The sequence below is a fragment of the Halichoeres trimaculatus genome, unplaced genomic scaffold (assembly GCF_033239565.1).
Source record: "Halichoeres trimaculatus isolate MK-OKI-2021-1 unplaced genomic scaffold, fHalTri1.1 fHalTri1_scaffold_19, whole genome shotgun sequence".
NCBI lineage: Eukaryota > Metazoa > Chordata > Actinopteri > Labriformes > Labridae > Halichoeres > Halichoeres trimaculatus.
The window spans coordinates 3,714,045-3,734,817 of record NW_027437197.1 but is presented as its reverse complement, the minus strand read 5'-3'; the positions used below and the strand labels follow the sequence as shown (position 1 = coordinate 3,734,817).

Here is a 20,773-nt window from a genome sequence, read left to right as displayed (position 1 = left end):
CACACACACACACACACACACACACACACACACACACACACACACACACACACACACACACACACACACACACACACACACACACACACACACACACGTACATCAGAGCCCTCCGTGTCCACCCGTTTAAACCACAGAAGCTCAGACAGGTCGACAACTGTCATTAAGAGTCTGGAGCAGACGCTGGGAGTTAGTTGGCGTGTGTCAGGGGGGAGGGGCTTGTGAGACCCGGTGAGTCTACTTCTTATTCTGCTGCTGAAGTTTGGTCACTGGAGAGGAAGGCCTGGGTAAAAGCTGCCTCAGAAATTAAAAGAAAAAGTCCTAAAATCAGATGTATCAGCAGAATTTGCAGGTTGGAAATCAGAAATAACAAAATAATCATTTTGTTTGGCCTGGAGCTCTGATTTTAGTGTCTTGTTAAGGACGAACTTCATCTGATTTTCTGGCACAGGGATGACTCTTATTGTTGCAGACACAGATTTTATGTTTTCATTTTCATTTTGGAGGTTTAACAGGCTTAATCCGTGGCTATGTTCACATGAAGTCAGTAAATATTCAGGTTAAGGTCAATTCTCAAGTTTCTGAAACATTCAAATATTTTGCACCTTATTTATTTTTTCCATCCAACTGTTTTTCAATGCAAGAACCGAGGTCAATTTTTCCAAAGTTTTGCTTGCTTGCTTGCGACGAGTACACATCCAACCAATCAAAATGCTTGCTGTTGACACGTCACTAGGGATGGGTACCTTTCGCATTTGAAACGATACGATACCGATGCCCAGTACCTGGCAATCGGTATTTGTAGGCAACAGCACCTATTTTTGGTACTTTTTTGGGTAAAAAATATCAATTTGTTTAATAATAGAATATATATTTTTTTCAATTTAACATATTTATTCTTCAATATGTAACCTTGCAATGCTGTGTTCATGTGCACTCCTCCACTCTCTCACATTTACAAGGATGCAGTTAGGTACCTAAACATGGTACCTTTTGGTTTAACATGAATCTGTACCTGGTACTTTAGACAGTTTTCGGTTGGTATCTATAAAAGTACAGAATTCAGTACCCATCCCTACCCGTCACATATCAAAACATTCAGCATAGTGGACCACTTGATTGTGTTTGTGTCCCAGCACCTGGTTCATTATGACGAAAGATGTAAAAACTACAAGGACAACAATTATAGAGACATTTGGAGGAGAACAGCTGGAGAGATTGACGATGGCACCTCCAAATTTTTCGCAATTTCGTGCCGTTGATTCGCGCCGCTGTTGGTGTGCAAAGGCCTTAATTCGTTAACATGCTTGAGCAAACAGTAATTCCTTTTCATATGGTTTTCCAATCAAAACTGGACGTACAGACAGCATCTCAACGCTCAGAGTCAATGTCCTATCTGCTTCTTCTTCCTGTATCCATAGCAACAGCAGCAACAATAACAGCAGCACAGTGGAGTTCCTGCACTCAAAAGATTCCTTTAAAAAGTTCCTTGCGAAGAGAGCATGCCCAGAACACAAGTTACTGTTCCTTTGGATGGAAATATCCTGATAGGTTTATACAGTATACATGACCAAATATTCAGGTTAGAAAAGGAGGAACCCAGCGGGGATTTTCAGGTTTTAAAAACCAGAATATGAGCATATATTCGGTTCTTAAAAAGGATTATTGGTAGGGGTGCACCGATCACTGATCTTTAAAAAGCCTGACCTGCTGATACCCACTTCTACTCTTTATGTTTTATGACTGACAGCATATACCTTCAATGTTCCAATCTTATGAAAATCATTGAATAATACCTGTGAAACAATGAAATCTTTATGTTTTAACTTAAACAACCAATAAAGTGTCCTGAGTTTTAGGTCTCAGGGCAAAAAGCAACAATGGCTGGCTGTCAGACCTTCCCCGAGGAATTCAGGACGGGCTGATCACCGATCCCCCAAAATTAAGATAATCTGCACGGATCAATCGGTGCACGTCTAGTTATTGGTGTTTACATGGCCACAGGCATGCGATAAGGTTAATTGGGCAGAGGAAGCTGATGTTTGAGCTGCGTTGCTTGAGTTTTTGACTCTGTGCGAAGGAAAGTACTGTAGTTTTGACGTCCTTTCATTTTGTTCCTTTTTTTTGTTTCAACAATAAAGCGCCATGTCTTTCTTGGTATAAAATGTAAACAAAGACAAATCAGCCTGGTTCAAGAAACAACCTCGGTCTGAAACTCTAATTTCTCTATTGGCATAAACTGTACAGGACTCTAAATCATTTTATAACTCAGTGGTTTGGAAGATATTAGGATCATTTGATTGTCCAATCAGAAACAAAGCTCAGCTCACATGACTGACAATCGACCTATAGCTGTTAGAAAGGAAGCCTCATATCCAATATGGCCACAACCAATGATTGGCTTCATATCACTGTATCAGGAACACACAGGTGATGTCACAGGGATTAGTCCATGTTTTATACAGTCTAACGTCCCAAACTCATTGGCCAGTTCATAGATCAGCTGGGAACCAGAACCAGTACCGAGCCATGTGATACTCAGCAGAAAACACGGTATGAAGAGAGCACTCTGCTGTTTTGGAGGCAGACAGACTCTGAATTGCTCGGCTGCAGATTTGCAGATGGTGATTCATCTTGTTTGAGTCGTGCACATGTGCATTTTTACACACAAACAATCAAAGCTTGGATCAATGGGAGCTTCGGGAGAAGAACACGGTCCTGGCTTAATATGATTGAAATCAATAACACAGTTTTCAAATGGACGTCGTTAATCATAAAGTAGTAAATCAGATTCCAAAGAGACGCATGTATGAAGATTTCTGTTTGGCTTTTAGCAGCAGGTATGAGAGGAAAGGGTGCAGATTTTCTGAGGGCGAGGTTATCCTGATGCACGCACAGCGACCAGTTACAAGGACACACAGTATAACCCAGGATAAAATGTGACAACAAGACCCTGAAGTCATCACAGACACCAAAATAAACTCCATCACTTTTAAAAAGATGCTGCGAGGCTGCAGAGGCTGAAATCCTCAGCTCTTTGCTGCTCATCTTTACCCACACTGCTCCTCTTTTAACATTTCACTGATTCAATTTGGCTTCTCTTAAAGTACAAACACATTTAGTCCAGCACACATGACTAACCATAGCCCCTAACTCCTAGCTGGGAGCATGCAGGCGCCCAGGAGTCGGCCATTTTGGCTCGAACAGAGAGGCTTTCAGTGCGTTTTATCAGGCAGGAGCAGGTCACAGATAACAGAATGAAGGGGCTGTTGTACCAGGAGAGCTACAGCTGAGGAAAATCAATAAGGGTGGAGTCCTGGGATGAAAGAGGGAGAGGCATGAAACCCTTCTAGAAACCCCGGGCACGCGTGACTGATGCTCCGACCTTGAAAACGTGATTGAGTGAGTGAATGTTCTCATGACTGTTCGACGGAGTCAGATCCAGTGAAGGAGAAACTCAGACTCAGGGAACTGAAGTTTCGTCGCTTCCTCTTGGTTTTTATCACCAAAGCTCAAACTCTGGGTCCATGGGGATGGTTTGCCTTCAAACAGTGTTGGTTTTAAGTTTCCTCTTCAGGGATTTCACAACAGAAAAATCTGCCAGCATGACTCAGCTCTTTAAAAAACTCCAGTTTGACGTAATCCAAGCTGTAAAATGTTTTAATTTCAGCTTTAGCTAATGATCTAATCTGAGGAAAGCCTCTTAAACAAAAGAACAGGTCAGCTTTTCAAAATAACATCATGTATTCTTTTTTATTCTGCTGGATTATCCATTTCCTGAAAGCGACTGAAGCCAGCTCACCATCTGGACTTCAGTTCTGGTCACATGTCGATTACAAAGAGATTTTACTCAGCATTTTTTTGAAAGCATTATTAATCTAAAAAAAAAAAAAAAAAAAGAAATTTCTGGAAACTTTATGCTTCTATGCTTTTTTTCATTTAAGCTGCAGTAAAACAAATAAATAATAATAAAATGGTATTAGTGTGTCTGCTTCTCAGTGTGACGAGTGCTGAAGATAGAGCAGCGAACACAAAGAGACGTCTGTTCTCAAGAAGAGACAAAGTCAATCTAATAAACTACAAATTCACATCATACAAAAGCCTCTTCACAGCGAGAAACAACCCGACGACCTCAGATTCAAAGATGACGACGGCCGCCTGGATAGAAAAGTGTCAACCCGTTGGTTTACAACCATAAAGCTGAATTATTTTGTTAGCTTGACTGTGTTAACTACGGTGGCTGAGAAGTACAAAATTACAAAGTTTGAAGCACTTTTACAAACTTTATACAAATTAAAAAATTTAAAAAAACCTCTTTAAGATTAAAAAACTTGATTTTATAAAAGACAAAACAAATTTACAAGACGCAAACATTTTAACAAGCATAAAGACAAATTTACAAAGTCAGAATTTTGACAGAAAGGGAACAAACTAAATACTGAACATGATCTGGAGGTGATCATTCCTGAGGGGTAAGGATGAGTACTGTTCAAATTTGAAATGATACGGTACAGATGCCCGGTACTTGGCAATTGGTATCGGTGCCCAACGCTACCAATACTCAGTACTTTTATGTGTTCATGCGGTAATAAATATCAATTTCCTCAGATTCCTCAAGTTTTTCTGTATAACAAATTAATTCTTCAATATAAATAAAAAATAATTAAAATAATAATATATAAATAAATGAATTAAATAAATAAATAAATCTAATAAATAAATTTAATAAATAATATGAAAAAAAAAAATATATATATATATATATATATATATATATATATATATATATATATATATATATATATATATATATATATATATATATAAAAATATATATTAAAAAACTAAAAATAAATAATATAATTAATATCTATGAATATGCTGTTGTATTGTCCCTGTTGTATTGGCTGCCTGTTGCAGCAGCTGTGTCTTCTTTGTCTGTTTCTTGGAATTTTTCATCTCTTTTTTGCCATCTTTATATTTGGAGTGGCTCATTTGTTGGTTACGAACACCAAACTGGTTTTGTCTTCAGTGATATTTTTACTATTTTTTCTCCTGTGTTTGTCTGGAGATCCTACATGTAACCATGGCTGCATTGTTTACATGCGAAATCAGCTGTTAGTAGCCTGTAGCATATCAATGCTAACTGGTGCTATGCCAGATGTTTCCCCACAATGTGAGGAGAAGGAGGTGAGGACGACGTGCTGGTTCTCAGGAGATGACATCGACCTGTCCTTCCATCCATCGTTATTGGGAACGTAAGATCTATCTCCAATAAGATGGACGAGCTAGCCATGCTAACCCAGCAACAGAGGGAATACCAGAAGGCAGAGTAGCATCATGCTATTCACAGACATGGCTAACAGAGCTAACACCAGACACCAACGCCACATTGGAAGAACTTCACCTGCTGTGAGCAGACAGGATCCAGGAAACAGAGACTGAACAGACTGCTGAAGAAGCTCAGTCCTGGACCCTGTGGAGGTGGAGACTGGCTGACTGGACAACGATGGACAAGCTGTCAGCATCTATTTTCTTTCTTGTAAAAGTGTTTCTAACTTTGTAATTTTGGTTTGGACTTCTTAGCCACCGTATTTAACCATCCAAATTCAAATCACCAGACACGGCTTAAACCCTCCACGTTTCTTCAGCATCACTGCTTCACGCCTACAGAGTCCGGCCATCTGTCTGCGCTGTCTGCCTGCATCCACCGCTCCCTCCAACCCGCCGTCACCACAAACTGTAACTGTGTGTGTGTCAACAATAAAAGACACTGAGCTGATTCAGACGTCTGGATGAGATTCAGATGTTCAGTATTGAATTTATAAAAGGAGCATTATTCAGCTGACACTCGTCAAAGCTCTTATTTCTGAATTAAGTTGTTATAAAACATTCAGCATGAAGTGTTTTTCTACGTTACATCTTTAAAATGTGTAAGAGCTTGACAAGTGTCACAGGATGAGGTGCAGCTGGCAAATCGTCTCCGCTATCCTCCGCTCTTCATCCTGAGCTGTCCCTCCTCTTCCTCTCAGTGTGTGCCGTCTCATGCTGAGGGATTACAGCCAACATGGTGCCTTCCATCAAACCCCCACCTCCTCCTCCTCCTCCTCCTCCTCCTCCTCCTCAGCCGTCAGAGACATGTGACCAGAGCTGAGGATGAGGAAGGATGCTCAGGAGGATCTGACCTTCTTCTTCTTCTGCTGCTGCTCTTTTTCAGAGCACTCCTTAATCCTGGCATCTCTCTTCTTCCTCGTTTGGAGGTTGATTCTTACATTCCACGTTGGGGATGGGCTCTGAGTCTCAGGAGGAGGAGGAGGAGGAGGAAAAGCTTTTTCCATTTTTATTCAGGCTGAGGAAAGAAAACTGTCTCTCCTCTCTGCGCTTCACACTTGATGATGTAACATTTTTCCAGGAAGTGGGATGCAGACACTTAAAGAGGTGTGGTATCATCTTAAAGAGGAGGTTAGGAGAGCTATCAGATAGTGATGAAGTAACAATGAAGACAAGGTGAGATCGCTAACAGGATCCACGTTTTATAAGCATAAGGAGATGATTAAGGCAAAATCCTTCAGATCAGCCTCTGTTTTTGCCCTCAAAGTGGCAAAACTGACTCAAAAATCCTGCAATCTTCAAACAAAATTTAAAAAATCCTGCTGCTGATGCCTGAGCGTCTCCACGGAGGATCACCAGCAGCAGCAGCAGCGTCACAGCATCAGTCCACACAGAGAGCATCAAAGAACGTGACCCAGATTCTTACTGAGCCTCTGAGTCTTATTTTTAGCATAGCTATAGCTAGCAGGCAGAGCTGGTCACTGCTAACAGGCTCATTAACACGCGTACGAAGAATTCCAGCTTATGTAAGATGAATAACTGACCTGTTCTTTTTATAATGTTTGTGATTAATTCATCATCAAGGCATCATCTTTCCTCTCTGTCCATGATAATTAAAAAACATCAGGAGATACTCCTCTTACAGTCTCCTCCTGGGCTTGTTTGGAGGATGACTCCTGATCTGAACAGACACAAAAATCCACCAGCAGAGGTTTTCTTGAAATGAAGAAAGCATGCAATGTGCAACTAAATTGCTTAATATTGCATATAAGACATAAAGGTGATCAAAACCACCACAAATTTTGCACAAATAAGCCTGAACAATGCATGAAAGCATGAGCAATAAGTGTTTTGCATGGAAAGATCATGCACTTGTTCCTTAAAACAATGACACTGTGCCGCTCTGCACAGGAACACAAAGCTTCACAACTTCTGCCTCTCAAATCGTCACAGAGCCCAAGTTCCTGTCGCTGCTATCAGAGGTTCCACTTCTTGTGTTTGGAAAGGTCAGAGCAGATAACAGCGGCTCAGAGTTCAGAGGAAAGTTCCTGATGGAGAAACTGTTTCACCGTCGCTGCTGTTGTTGTTTCGGTCGTGGCTGTACTTCACTTCCTGTTCTGTGAAAGGTCAGCGCAGACACGACTTACATTCCAGTTTGAATAGCCGGAAGGTCGGTGAGGCAGCTTTGCATGAGTCTATTCCTTCTGACAGCTTTGTAGTTCCCTCACTTTACAGAGTGGGGGCCGGGCCTAAAAATAGACGCTGTGTGCAGGAATCAGAGGGACACAATGGACATTTAAGAGGTGTGTGTGTTTTAAATGTGGAGCAGTAAACACACATGAGAAACTGTCCTTTTTTGGTTGTTTGAAGTCATATTTTGGGGCATTTTCTCTGTTAACAAGCTCAGCTGAGGCCCAATCATCATCATCATATCCCTAATATCAAGCGTTCCTTGAAGCTACAGCTAAACGATCAATTAAATCAAGGGTCTTCAACCTGCAGCTCTGGAGCCTCATGCGGCTTTTTGACTCCTTTGCAGTGGCTCCTTGTAGCTTTAAAAATATATAATTGAAATAAAACATTTTTGTTTTTCTTACAGAGGGTATTGATGTTTGAAGATACTGATATGAAATAAAATCTTGTGTTAACATTTTCTTGAACTGGTTTGCAATGAAGATCTTTCAATAAAGCTTTCATTTTATAAGACTTTTTGTCTTTTTTTCAACATTTCTTCAAATTCAAAAAAAAAAAAATCCAAATTTTTGTGAAGATTTTGCAAGTTTTTGCAAATTATTGAAATTCAATTTTTTTTTTAAGATTTTGCAAGTATTTGCAAATTGTTGGAATTTGACATTTCAATTTTTTTTCAATTTTATTAAGATTTTGCAAGTTCTTGCAAATTATTGAAATTCGATTTTTTAATTATTTTCCTTTTTTTAAGATTTTGCAAGTTTTTGCAGATTACTGAAATTCGATTTTTCAAAAAAAAAATTTTACAATTTTTTTTGAAAATCTTAAAAAAATGTTTTTGCAAATCTATGAAATTTTTGCAAATAATTTATTCTTTTTGCACATTTTAATATATTTTAAAGAATTTTTGTGTATTTTTGAAATTTCAAAAATTGAAAAAAAAAAGGGAACTTATTGAAATTTCATTACTTTTGCCAATATATGGAATATACAACATTTTAATTTTTATTTTATATATATATATTTGCAAATTTATTAAAAACAAAAGTACTAAGACTTCACATGTACAATATTAACACAAAAAAATTCTTGATAATTGTTCACTAGATTTTTACTATGTTCAGAATTTCATACACCCTTTTGTCTTCATTGTTAAGATAAAGTAGATTTTGTGGATTGTGGAAGCAAAGCGGCTCTTATGAAAATGAAGGTTGCAGACCCTTGAATTAAATTATGGCTGATTCATTGGAAAGACAATCTATGAAAAGAATTTCATCTATTTATTAAAAAAAAAGATCTGATCTATCCTCTAATTTTCTATAGTGTGGTCTGCGTCCTGTGTTTACAGTAAGCTCAGATTTGTCCCGACCCGCCTGGACGAGTCAGAGTCAATAATGACACTGATTGATACCATCTCTGCGTTTCTGTCGCTCTAGAAATGCACTAACCAGATCAAGTGAAGCAGAAAGCTCTCAGACAGGCATGGATCTGTCAGATCTGCCTTTAATGCACTGATGTGCCGCAGTACGTCTCCTCTGAGGGGATCAGAGCCATGACAGGCTGCAGGTGGAGAGAAGACACGCCCGCTTCACTTCACAACAAACAGAAACACGGCGAGCATCTCTCCAGATACAGAGACGCAGAGGAAGTGAAACTGCTTTGAAGCATTTTTTTTTATCTTCACATGTTCATCGTCTTCCTCCTTTTTTCTTCCTGTTTTGATAACTTCTGTTATCATTCTGCATTACAATTAGATTTAGTCTCAGCCCTGATTTGTTTCCAGATGATGCAAGATGCTGCTGTTTGGCTGAAAGCTAATCTACAAATCAGAGGAAGACCATATCAATCCCACGGGGTTGTAGTATTTATCTTAATACCAAATAACGATGATTGATTTGGATTAAATCATGTCGTACAGCTCAGTTTGCAGCATGGATCTGGATTACAGGTTCAAAGAGCAGACAGAGCCACACACAGAGGACATTTACTGCCGATAACAATCAAGAGCATTTTCCAACCCACGTCTTCAGTTCATCATCCCTTCCTCTGGAGTTTCCCCGTTAAAAAGAAAGAGGAAGACTCAGGAGAAATCCTCACATTCCTCTGAAATGACAGGTTAGGAGACAGGGATAAGATCAGAGAGATGAAGCGGATTCAGACCTTTAATTCCACCTGCTTATGAGTTAAATTCAATTTATTCTCCTTCAATTATTAATCTGAAGCTAATCTGGGAACAACCTAAAACCACTGGGCCAATGATGCCCCTTTTTCTGTCATTTTTATAAAAAAATAGCTTTTTTTATTGGGATTACGAAGAATTTACATCTGGATACAGGATTATTTAGTTATAAAGTTATATATTGAGCAGAGAAGATGGTTTTTAGAATCAGAATTAGAAAAGACTTTATTCACAAGCTATCTTAAAAGGTACAAGGAATTTTACTTCAGTTTAAACCTGATTCTCTACATACAATCATTGCCAATAAACACTAAACTTGACAAAAATTAAAGAAAAGAGCCTCAGTAGAAAGAAAAAATATATGTAAAAATAATAAGAATGATGATGAAAATAATATAATTATAATAATAAAATAATAATAATAATAATAATAATAATAATAATAATAATAATAATAATTATTATTATTATTATTATTATTATTATTATTATTATTATCATTATTATTATTATTATTATTATTTTATTTTAATTTAATTTTTTGATATTTAAATTTTATTTTATTATATTGAGAGTTACTACTCCTTGTGTTTATGTCAAAAAATCTTATTGCTGTAAGAATTAATATTAAAACTTAAGGGAAAAAAATGTACAAATTATATAATAACAATTTATCTTTATTAATAACAACAATAAAAAATAATAATTTTCTTTAATTTAATTTATTAAAATATATATATATTTTTTAATTTGAGAGTCACAAAATTTTGTGAATATGTTACAAAAAATCTTACTGCTGTAATAGGAAAAAAAACAGATCCTAAGTAGAAAGAAAAAATAATAATTCAAGAATCATATAATAATAATTATACTTAATATTATTATTTTATAATTACTCTCAATATTAAAAAATAAATAAATAATAATAATAATAATAATAGTAATTCTAATAATTTGATTTTATTTTAATTTACTACAGTTATTATTTTCATTTACTGATAAATATTTAAATTTGTTTTGTTATATTGAGATATTAGTTCTTGTGTTCGTCATCAACATCTTATCTCTGTGATATCGCTGTCAGTTTTAATTCATCAAATTAAGGAAAAACTTGTCCGGAAAAGATCACACAATAGCTAATCTGAGTCTCCAAAGACTCTTTTTGTTTCACTATTTTAACATTTAATTTATGCCCAGACTCTTGAAAAAGCAACTTCGTCGTTTAGAGACATTTTCAAACTAAAATTTAGAGTAAATGATTTTGAAAATGGTCTTTTAGTTTTGAAATAGTTAAATCTGCTGTTTGGTTTCTTAAACCTCTCTAAATGGTGTTCATTTAAAGTTTTTTCATCCACATTAATTACCTGAACAGTAACTTTATCTTTGACATGAAAGCCGGTCTTTATCCCAGAGTCAGCTGCTCATGTTGTCATTTTCCATACAGCTGGGGCTTTAATGTGGAAACATAAAAGAGCAACAGGAACAGGGCTGTGGTTTTCTAATCAGCCCATCAGAGAAAAGCCAAAAACTTCTCCTCCCGGCTCTGATGACTTCCGTCGTTTCACTTCTCCTCAGCAAACATCCAGCGCTGCTCCACAAAGAGACGGACAGACTCCTGAGTCTGAGGGACCGTAACGAAAAACTCCCACTCGCTCGGTTTGTTTGCTCGTCTTGAATGTTTCATACATTTTAAAGGAGACGCTCTGAGTGTGGTGGGAACGATTACAGCTGCGGTTTGATGCAGAGAAACTCTGGGAGACGAAAACTCAGCAAGTCATAAATGGGTTAAACCATTTCCTCAGAGAGGGGGATTCCCGGCCCCACATGTGGAGTGTGGTTTTACCCCAGGGTTTTCTGAATTCACTCTGCCTTTCTTCATCTTCAGCGCTGATTGAATCCTTCCTTCACCTCCCAGGGTCTGAGTCTGTGACCTTTGACCTTTAACTCCTGACTGCTGCTAACGAGGTTCAGCTCACCGCTTCAAACAATCAAAGGTTTTAACTTTTTCTTTTTATGGAATAACTTGGTTCAGATATGGAATATCATTTTTACCAATTTCTGTTTTGATATCAATCTTTTTCTTTATTTTAATCCAAACTTCTTTGGTTACACGGCTTTTTGATATCTATGTTTTCTTTAGATCATTTTTACTTTCTCAATTAGTGAAGATGATTTAACTTTATGTAAACTGATATCTTCTTATAAAATAAAGCGCTTCAGGCAGGGGACAAGGTTTTTTTTGTCTTGTTATGGTTCTGGTTTTGATTTCAGAGCCCCTAAAGTCTCACAAAGACTCTGGGTGATTATTTTTATCTGGAGTGTAGATCAACATGTGTCAACAACTTCCGCCTTCTTTATGAGAAAACTGGCAAAAAAGAGTGTTTAAAAACCTCATTTTCTTATCTAAAATATTGAGTCGCATCAGGTATACTGGGGCAAACAATGAAACGTATAAAATGCAGAAGATGCCCATCAATGAGGCTAGCAACCACCTAAAATTGGTACCTTTGGGACTCAAGGGGCTGCAGATAATTGGACGAGGAGAATCAGGGCCATGTTGAAGAAAAAGAAAGTACATTTTTGAGAATGAAGTCAGAAATTTATGAGAATAAACTCATTATTTAAGTCTAGAGCTATGGGCTATCAGAAGATCTAAGAAATCTAGTTCGAAAAACGTTCGCTCACGTGTTTTAAAATGATTTCAATGATGCTACACCTCTACCAGGTGAAGTTATTTCATATTTCTGTGCCGTATTTTATCCCAATTTGCAGACGTTTCATTGAAAACAAGAGTCAATGCAAGTTCCCCACTGAGGACGGCTCGTTAAGAGAAAAATATGTTTGTTGCTCTCCGTCTACCTTACTGTGACTGCAGAGAGGTGTGGATTTGTAAAACCAAAGTTCCACTCATGAGTTATTGATCAGGAAAAGCTGAATATGTGAATATCTTTCTAACTTTACCAAAGTTTTTAGCAAATCTCCAGTTTTTCAGCTATTTTTTCAGGGTCCTAATTCTTATTGTTGGAGCCATAATTTAGTTTTGTTTTCTTCTTGGTTCTTCTTTCTTGTTTATTTGTTTTAACATGGATTATTAGTTTTCTTTTTGGGTGAATAATAAACGGGTCCAGGCATCCAAAGCTCAAAGGACAATGGTGTTCGTTTTTTCAAGTTTTGATTTCCGTTACGACTTAAACGTGCGTCTGAGAAGTTCTTCCCTTCACACCAGAAAAATGTAGTTTTATTGGAAGACTCCACACTTATAAAATGTCGCACCAGTGAAAAGCGCTGACTCTGTATTTACTCATTTATTTGTTCGTATTGTGCTTTAATGTTTTTTCACTGTGTTTGAGTTGTAAGGACCCATGTTTTAGCTCCTGCTGTAAATCCAACCGCCCTCAGAGCAGTGGTCCCAAACCTTTTTTGCGCCACAGACCGGTTTAATGTCAGACAACATTTTAATGGACCGCCTCTTCTTCTGCCTAAAGAAACTTTCCAAAGATGATTGTTTTTTGTCTATTTTGCTAGCTTGGGAGTTTGTCGTCAAGAATGAGCCTTTTTTTTTCAAATTAAAACATTGTTCAGAATCAGATGATAAATCAAACTGATAAAAATGAGGACCGGTACCGGTCCACGGCCCAGAGGTTGGGGACCACTGCTTTAGAGGACATCAAAGATTTTCATTTCAGTTATGATAGTGATACGCTGAGAAGCCAAAAGATGAAATAATTCCTTGTTAGTGAAAGTTTAACTTTACAAGATGCTCCACAGTCCTCATTTTATCACAGGAGGCTGCTGCTCTCCTGTTAGCCTACAGCTATGAACTAAAATAACAAGTTTATTCTCATTTGTTTCAGACTTTTTTCCTCACACATTTATGAGATTAATCTTGTAAATTAACTTCTTTTTTTAACACACCCCCAATCCTCTGTCATACAATCGTGATCAATTGGTTTGGCTGAATTACACTTAAGGGAGCTTCTTTAAAACGCAGGAATATGAAAATAAACCGATCCAACACCATGAAAACCTTGACTTCCGATCCATTTTTCATATGTTTTGCTAATATCGATCCAATACTTACATTTTCAGACCCTTAAAACTTATGTAACTAGTATAACATACACATCCTTTTTTATTTTGCTTTATAAAATGAACCGTTCCCCAACAAACTTGCTCTCCCAACCGGGTTATAATAAGAACTAAATAACAAATTTATAATAATAACAACGAATGAATAAAAAAAATCCTGAAATGCTCAAAATCAAAAGCCAGACTACAACTCAACTCAAAAACTCTGCACACAAAACATGCTAAGAAAGAGCAGAGTACAGAGAGATTTACAGCAGCCGTAAAGCGTGACGGTGCTGAAAACACATGAAAACTGGATCGTAAAGAAATCTGATGCTATTCCTTTAAATTACTGTGAGTTATCAGCAGATATAAAGAGTTTGATGCTCGTAGAGAGTGTTCAGTCAGTCTAAGTCAGAAAATTTAAACCATCAGTGATTTACTGACGTAAAAATGCCGTTAAAACATCTTCAGCTGGATCTGCACGGTGCTCCCAGATGTCAGCGCTAAAGTTTCTGAGCTCCAGCACGGTCTGAGTTTAAGATGGATCACTTTGGTGATTAAAGGGTGAGTAAATTTCTCTCTCCCCCTCCCCCTCCTCTCCTCTATTTTATTTTTCCATTCCAACAGCTGTTGTCAGAGCACACAGCTGCAACAAGCTCACACACACACACATACACACACACTCTGCAGCTATTCGCCAGCCTGGGAAGCCCGACCAATCGCCAAGTGTAGAGGATCAAGTGCACATGTGTAGACCCACACTCTCATATATATCATCCACACACACACACTCACACACACAGAGAGTTTTTGGGTCAGATGTTTGCAAGGCAGAGACAAAAACAGAGCTCAGTTCATCCTCGCGTGGCACACGTGGTTATGATTCATCGAATCCTGAGGAACGAAACTCAAAATGTCAAGGTTAATTTGTGCTCCAGTGCATCTGAGCGTTTCCACAACCACTTGTCCCCGGCTTTAATGAAACGTTTACAGCAGCCGCCATTCTCCCCAGAGCCACAAAGAGACGCAAAGAGACACAAATAACAGAGAGGATAAACAAGGCAGAGCAAATCAAGATGTAATTTCAGGGGTATTGTTACGCCGAGTCCGGACTGACCAACACGCCCAGAGAGCGGCCACTCTGCGCAATTATACAGAGATGTTTTATTGTTCGCACTGTGAGGTAACGGCGGAGTCGGGGTTCACCTCAGATCGCCTCAGGCTCGTCTACATCGACCAAAACCTCAAAACCTCAAAATCTGATTCACAGTGACGTGTGTTTTAGCAGAGGGACGGCTGGGAGCTCAGGGTCTCTCTGGACACTGACGCCAAGATGTTTCCTCTGCAGAGCATCTCAGATCGCAGCGTTACTGTGTGTGATGTGTGCAGGAGTTTACAGCAGAGTAACGTCCAAACAGAAATGATTCAGACTCACTTCGCCTGAGTCCAGCAGGTGTGTAACATCCCCTGCAGCTGCGCCTCCTCACACTCTGATTAAAGGCCCCGAAACGACGTCTCATACATGCTTCATGATTTCCTGGAGCGACTTTGTGTTTTGTTTATGAGCCTCACTCGAACAAGTGGAGTAGAAAGAAAACTCCAGCTTTCTGAAAAACATCTGGACTCCTGCAGAGGTCCACGCAGACGTGAGCGGACACACACAGGCTGAGAGGATGACTGTGTGAGAAAAGTATCTGATTAAACATCCAGACTCTGTCAGGGCTTCAAAGAGTGATAACGCTAATGCTAACCATCATGAACACACTTTAGCATATTAGCTGTGACTTATCGACTCCTGCCCAGGTGTGTATCCTCACCCCAACCTGACGGAGCCACTTCGGGCTCTGTTACTCTGATGCACGCCGGCATAATTAGCAGCTGGCACCAACATCCAGGCAGTGAGTACAACTGGTAATCTGATTACTTGGAAAGCTGGGACAGGTCTCAGAAAGTCAGGGTAATTACATTACAGCGCGATGCTTGTGCAAACTGTTCGATCGCACATGACCGAGTCTGTCCTGCAAAACGATTTCACGCTGGAAATGATGGATACACACAGACGACAAGAATCTGCAACAACTTCAGCGACAAGAAGCTTTGTTTACTCAACATTTACTGGGACAATATGCTTTTCTCCTGATTCAATCCTTACATGATTTTTGGGGTGCCGATTTGATTTCAATTGTGATTCTTTGATATTTCTGATTCTGATTCAGCCAAAAGTAACTTAACGATTGTTTTCTCTTATAACTTAAGCTAAAACAAATATAGCTCTAATGCTAACGTAAATAATGAAATATAAGTATGATGAAGGATATCACAAGGTGAGACCCCTACGAAGCTAAATTTATCACAGATAAAGTTAAAAAAGAAAATCATTTACTTACTTTTACAACTTTTCTGTGTCTGTTTAAATAGCTAACCTCTTTTAACTCCCATTGTGGCCGTACTTCCATCGTGTTGTAGCCTTTGCAAATCGTTTGACACCCACCAGCCACCGTACCATGTGAACCATGTGAACTGTGTGAACCGTGTGAAAAAGTTAAATGATGATGACGCCTACAGACTAAATCAGGAGCCATATTTTCCCATAAAATGCACATCATATGTGAGTTCATTTTTAAGATTTATTCAGGAGATCTGACATCTTAGCTTTTTCCAAACCCAGTAGTAAACAGAGACTAAAATGAAGGATTTAAATTTGAAGAAAAAAAACACTTTTTAAAATGGTTAAACTAAAATCCCCTTACTACTAGGGATGGGTACCGAAGCAGGAACTCTTTTAGGTACCAACCAAATTCTTACAAAAGCACCGGGTACCGATTCATGTAAAGTCAAAAGGTATCATGTTTAGGTACCTAAATGCATCATTGTGACTTTAAGGGAGTGGAAGAGAAGGCGATTTTCCATGCTGGACATAAACACAGCATTCCAAATTTATATATTGAGGAATAAATATGTTAAATTGAAAAAATACATATTTTATTATTAAACAAATTGATATTTTTTACCACATTAACACACAAAAGTACCAAAAATTGGTACCGTTGAGTACCAGTATCGATTGCCAGGTACCAGGCATTGGTACCGTATCGTTTCAAATGTGAAAGGTACCCACCCCTACTTACTAGGATACTTTTTTTTTCTCTCACCCCTAACATTTACACAACATACAGAGTGTGTTTTCATGACATCGACTTGAGGTCGGCCATCTTGGAGGCACTCTCACAACAGAATGGAATTTAGCTTCGCAGGTATACAGAATTATTTTCAAATAAAATGGTAAATTATCGTTGTGTTTTTTGGCTAAACTGATTGGTAGACCAAGAAAATTATCACAAATTCATTCAACTACCAAAATTTATTGCATATCGGAGATAGGAGTGTACTAGCTAAGCTCCACCAGGACTTCATCAGTAATAAATCTATACAACGTTAAGCCTGTTCACAATATTTCCTGTCAGGTAGCATCTTAATACCACACTTCAGTAGAAGTTAATATATCATGACAGAATATCATTTTGATTGAGAGTTAAATCACGCTAATAAATTTTAATTGAGTAAAACTGTGTCTTTCAGAAGCTTTTTTAAAGTACTGGAAACTGAGGCTCTTCCAAAAGTACATCATGTATTCCAAATATCATAGTAACATCTATGTTTTCAAACCTTTGGGTAGATGATGATGAAGATGCTAACTCCTCATTTTTCTCTGTCCTGCTCATTGAGCGTCATTTTCAAAACATCTGTTTTTGTGTCACTGGGTGAGTCATTCAAGAAGTGTGCGTTTTTCCACATTTGTTGGTAGATAAGACATCATAAAAATAGGGATGCACCAATATCCAATATTGATATTGGTGTTATGGCAGATAAAAGATATTTACCAATATTGATATTGGTAAAAAAAAATCTAAGATGACGTGTTGAGGTAGTTCAGAGAGAAGGAGCGGTACAATTGCGACAAAAGATGAGGATCAAAGGATGGAGCGCCCGAGATAAGCAAAGAAAGATGATCCAAAAAAAGTATGTTTTGTCAGTTTTTTGGATCAAAAACAGGAAGAAAGACATAAAAGAAGAGAGTCCACTCTTCTTAGGTAGTTTTGGTGTTTAAATAGTCAGAGAAAACAAGATTATTTGGGTCTTAAAAGATTGATCAGGATGCTCTGAAAATGCTGGCAGCTAATGAGTAAATATCAGCCGATACTGATAAAACCATGTTTGACTGCACACTTTACATACCTCCAATATGGCCGCCCATCCAGGTAACTAACCAAATCATGACATCAGTGCAAACGCTCTATTGGTGCCTCAACATCTGCAAACAAGACTACCCAGTGATACGCCCGTTAGGCACGCCTGTACAACTGCTCATTAAGGCAAAAATCTAATCAACCAATCAGGTGGCAGCAACTCTGTGCATAAAAAAAGCATCTCTAAAGTTTGCAGATAAAATGATGTTCTTTGATAACAAACTTTCAGGATCTCAGCGTGAGCATGATGTAAGTGGAAAGTAGCCGCTCAAACAAGGACCATGACTGTTTTGTCTCACATGACATAAATGTGATAACAGCCAAAAAAAGATCTTTGGAAGAAAATACAAATACAGGAGCACGGTTTCCATTTATACAGCAACAACAAAATGTGCATATGCTTTTATTTGTGCTATAGCGTGGATAATGCCAATACGTTGATGCTAACAAAGTTTTAAACCTCTAAATCAAAGCAGGTGTCAGAATTTCACACCAAATATAGATATTGCTCCAAATTAAAGGAGCTTTAATGGAAATTTTCCAATCAGACATTGATTTTTAGTCGTATTCTGACATAAACGCAGGCTAATATTCCTCCCTGCTCAAAGGAAGACCCAGCACCATCTCTTTCCTCTCATTTCCACCAAACAACAGCAGGATGATGTCGCTGCTCATCCCTGATGGAGGCCACAGAGATGAGGATCAGGCTGCACATGCACCATGTCTCCATCACATGCTCCATCCACAGCTAAGGAGAGACAGGCTGCACAGGGCCTATCCCCATCAATGCAGCACTGAGCCACTCCAGCTACAGGCCTGCTGGGCAATGCTGTGCACAAATGCGCAATGAAACACCGCCCACCCAATGGCGCACAAGTCGGTCAGCGTGGAAAAGGCTGTCATGATGCGCGGATAGGGCTGGTCTGATATGAGCGCTGCACACGCAGGGGGTGAGGGATATTTGACAGCGTGGGGTGTGGATGAGAGGAGGAGGGCTGTGTTCAGGGAGCAAAAATAGGTGTAGCTCCTGGGAGGGTGTTTGCATCGCTTTAAAAAAAAACAGATAATGAATGGATGTGGAGCGATGAGAGGCCAAACGGTATCAGAGAGATAATCCAGTCCAGACCGCACTGGTCCCAAGTGAAGCAGGGGAGGGGACATGTTATAATAACGTGTTCCTGTGACCGTGAGAGGGGAAGAAATACATAAATGCATGTTTGTGCTCCAGTTTCCGCCCGTTTGTTCTCTCGGATGAGGCTTGAAACACACACATTCACACACACACAGGCTTAGACCAACCTTGTAGACTTGTCCATAGGTGCCATTTCCGACTACTTCCACCAGCTCGAAAATCCCAGCTGGATCCTGTATTTGAGGAGCATAAAAACAAAGATGTAAAAAGAAAATCTGGATTAATTGATTCCTTATAGTATTTTCAGCCGGGTTCGTTCGATGTATGAGCCGGCTGCGCCCGTTTTACTGGCCTCACCATGCCAGAGGATATATAAGACAAAGAAAAGGCACCACGGGGCTGTGTCAACCACACAGCAGCTTATGAAAAGGCTGAGCATTCATTTCGGATTAGAAACAAACCACATGCATGAGAAACATTTCCATTTTACGCGCTCTTACCCGCAGGGATGCCAGATCTATGTCCACCAGACTTTTGGCCGGTGAGTCGTTCGCCATTTTCGTTAAAACGGTGATAAATGAGCGGAAAAACGGCGTGTATGATGGTCTCCTTCAGCGGGACGGTGTGTCTCTCATCCTCGAGTGGTTTTCCTTTAAATCCCGAGCTGATATTTTCTCTCCAAGCGCGTTTTAGCCTCCGAGTAATCCAGGCAGACGCTCCGCTGCTGCTGCTACATACCGACCGACGAGCAGAGACCTCACTGCGCTCTATCTCTCCTTCTCTCGCTCCCTGTGTGTGTGTGTGTTAGTGTGTGTGTTGGTGTTAGTGTGTGTGTGTATCTGGCTCTTCTCTCCGCCCTCTCTCCCTCACATTCTGTTTGCATGTCTCTTTCCCTCGCTGTCTTTGCTCCCCGCCCCTTCAGCTCTCCAGCAGGGTAAACCCAGATCACCCCAAACATTTTGGAGACTCCTCAACAGACCACTTCCTTTTTTTTAAAACATTCATTTACTAAATGAAAAAAATGTACGGAAGAGCATTAGGGCCACTGAATGAAAAACGTCATTTTTTTCATTTTTTAAATAACCATTTTTTTTCCAAGAAAAATGTCAAAATTCTGACTTTTTTCTATGGAAGAGGGTTAGCGCCACTAAAATAAGTTGTTTTTTTTATTGATTTTCTTTTTGAAAAAAAAAGTCAGAATTCCTAGATGTAAGTGAGAATTCTGACTTTTTTTCAGAATTCTCATTTCATCTTAAATTTCTCACTTTAATCTCAGAAAAATAAGTAATAACAAAAAAAAATGGATGTATTTTTTCCAGTGGCGTTAATACTCTTTTGAATTTTTCTTAGAAAAAGTTGTTATAAAAAAAAGTCAGCTTTTTTTTTCAGTATTTTTTTCAGTAGCCCCAATGCTACGGAAGAGAAAAAGGGCAACAACAATAAAAAAAAAATTGTACTGATTTTTTTTTTTTTTTTTTTTTTTTTTTTTTTTACAATTTTCAAAGAAAAAAGTCAGAACTCTGACTCTTTTTCTGTGAAAAAGGACTAGAGCCATTAAAAAGTCTTATTTTATTTCATTTTTATTTTTTTAGAACAAACAAGTCAGAATTCTGGGATTTAAGT

The 20,773-nt window shown here is 38.5% G+C and overlaps 1 protein-coding gene across 4 annotated transcripts in view; it reads right to left on the bottom strand.

Moving 5' to 3' along the window:
* LOC141807964 (mitogen-activated protein kinase kinase kinase kinase 4-like) overlaps positions 1-19,992 on the bottom strand; it is a 102,510-nt gene extending 82,518 nt beyond the window's left edge. For 2 of the 4 annotated variants that reach the window (XM_074694176.1, XM_074694177.1), the window contains exons 1-2: positions 19,651-19,992; positions 19,318-19,383 (exon numbers count right to left, since the gene is read on the bottom strand). In XM_074694176.1, the coding sequence (XP_074550277.1) occupies positions 19,318-19,383; positions 19,651-19,707 (123 nt within the window). In that variant the 5' untranslated portion in view covers positions 19,708-19,992. The remainder of the gene's footprint in view (positions 1-19,317; positions 19,384-19,650) is intronic. The other 2 variants (XM_074694178.1, XM_074694179.1) reach the window with 2 other exon arrangements.
* Between the last annotated feature and the right edge of the window lie 781 nt (positions 19,993-20,773).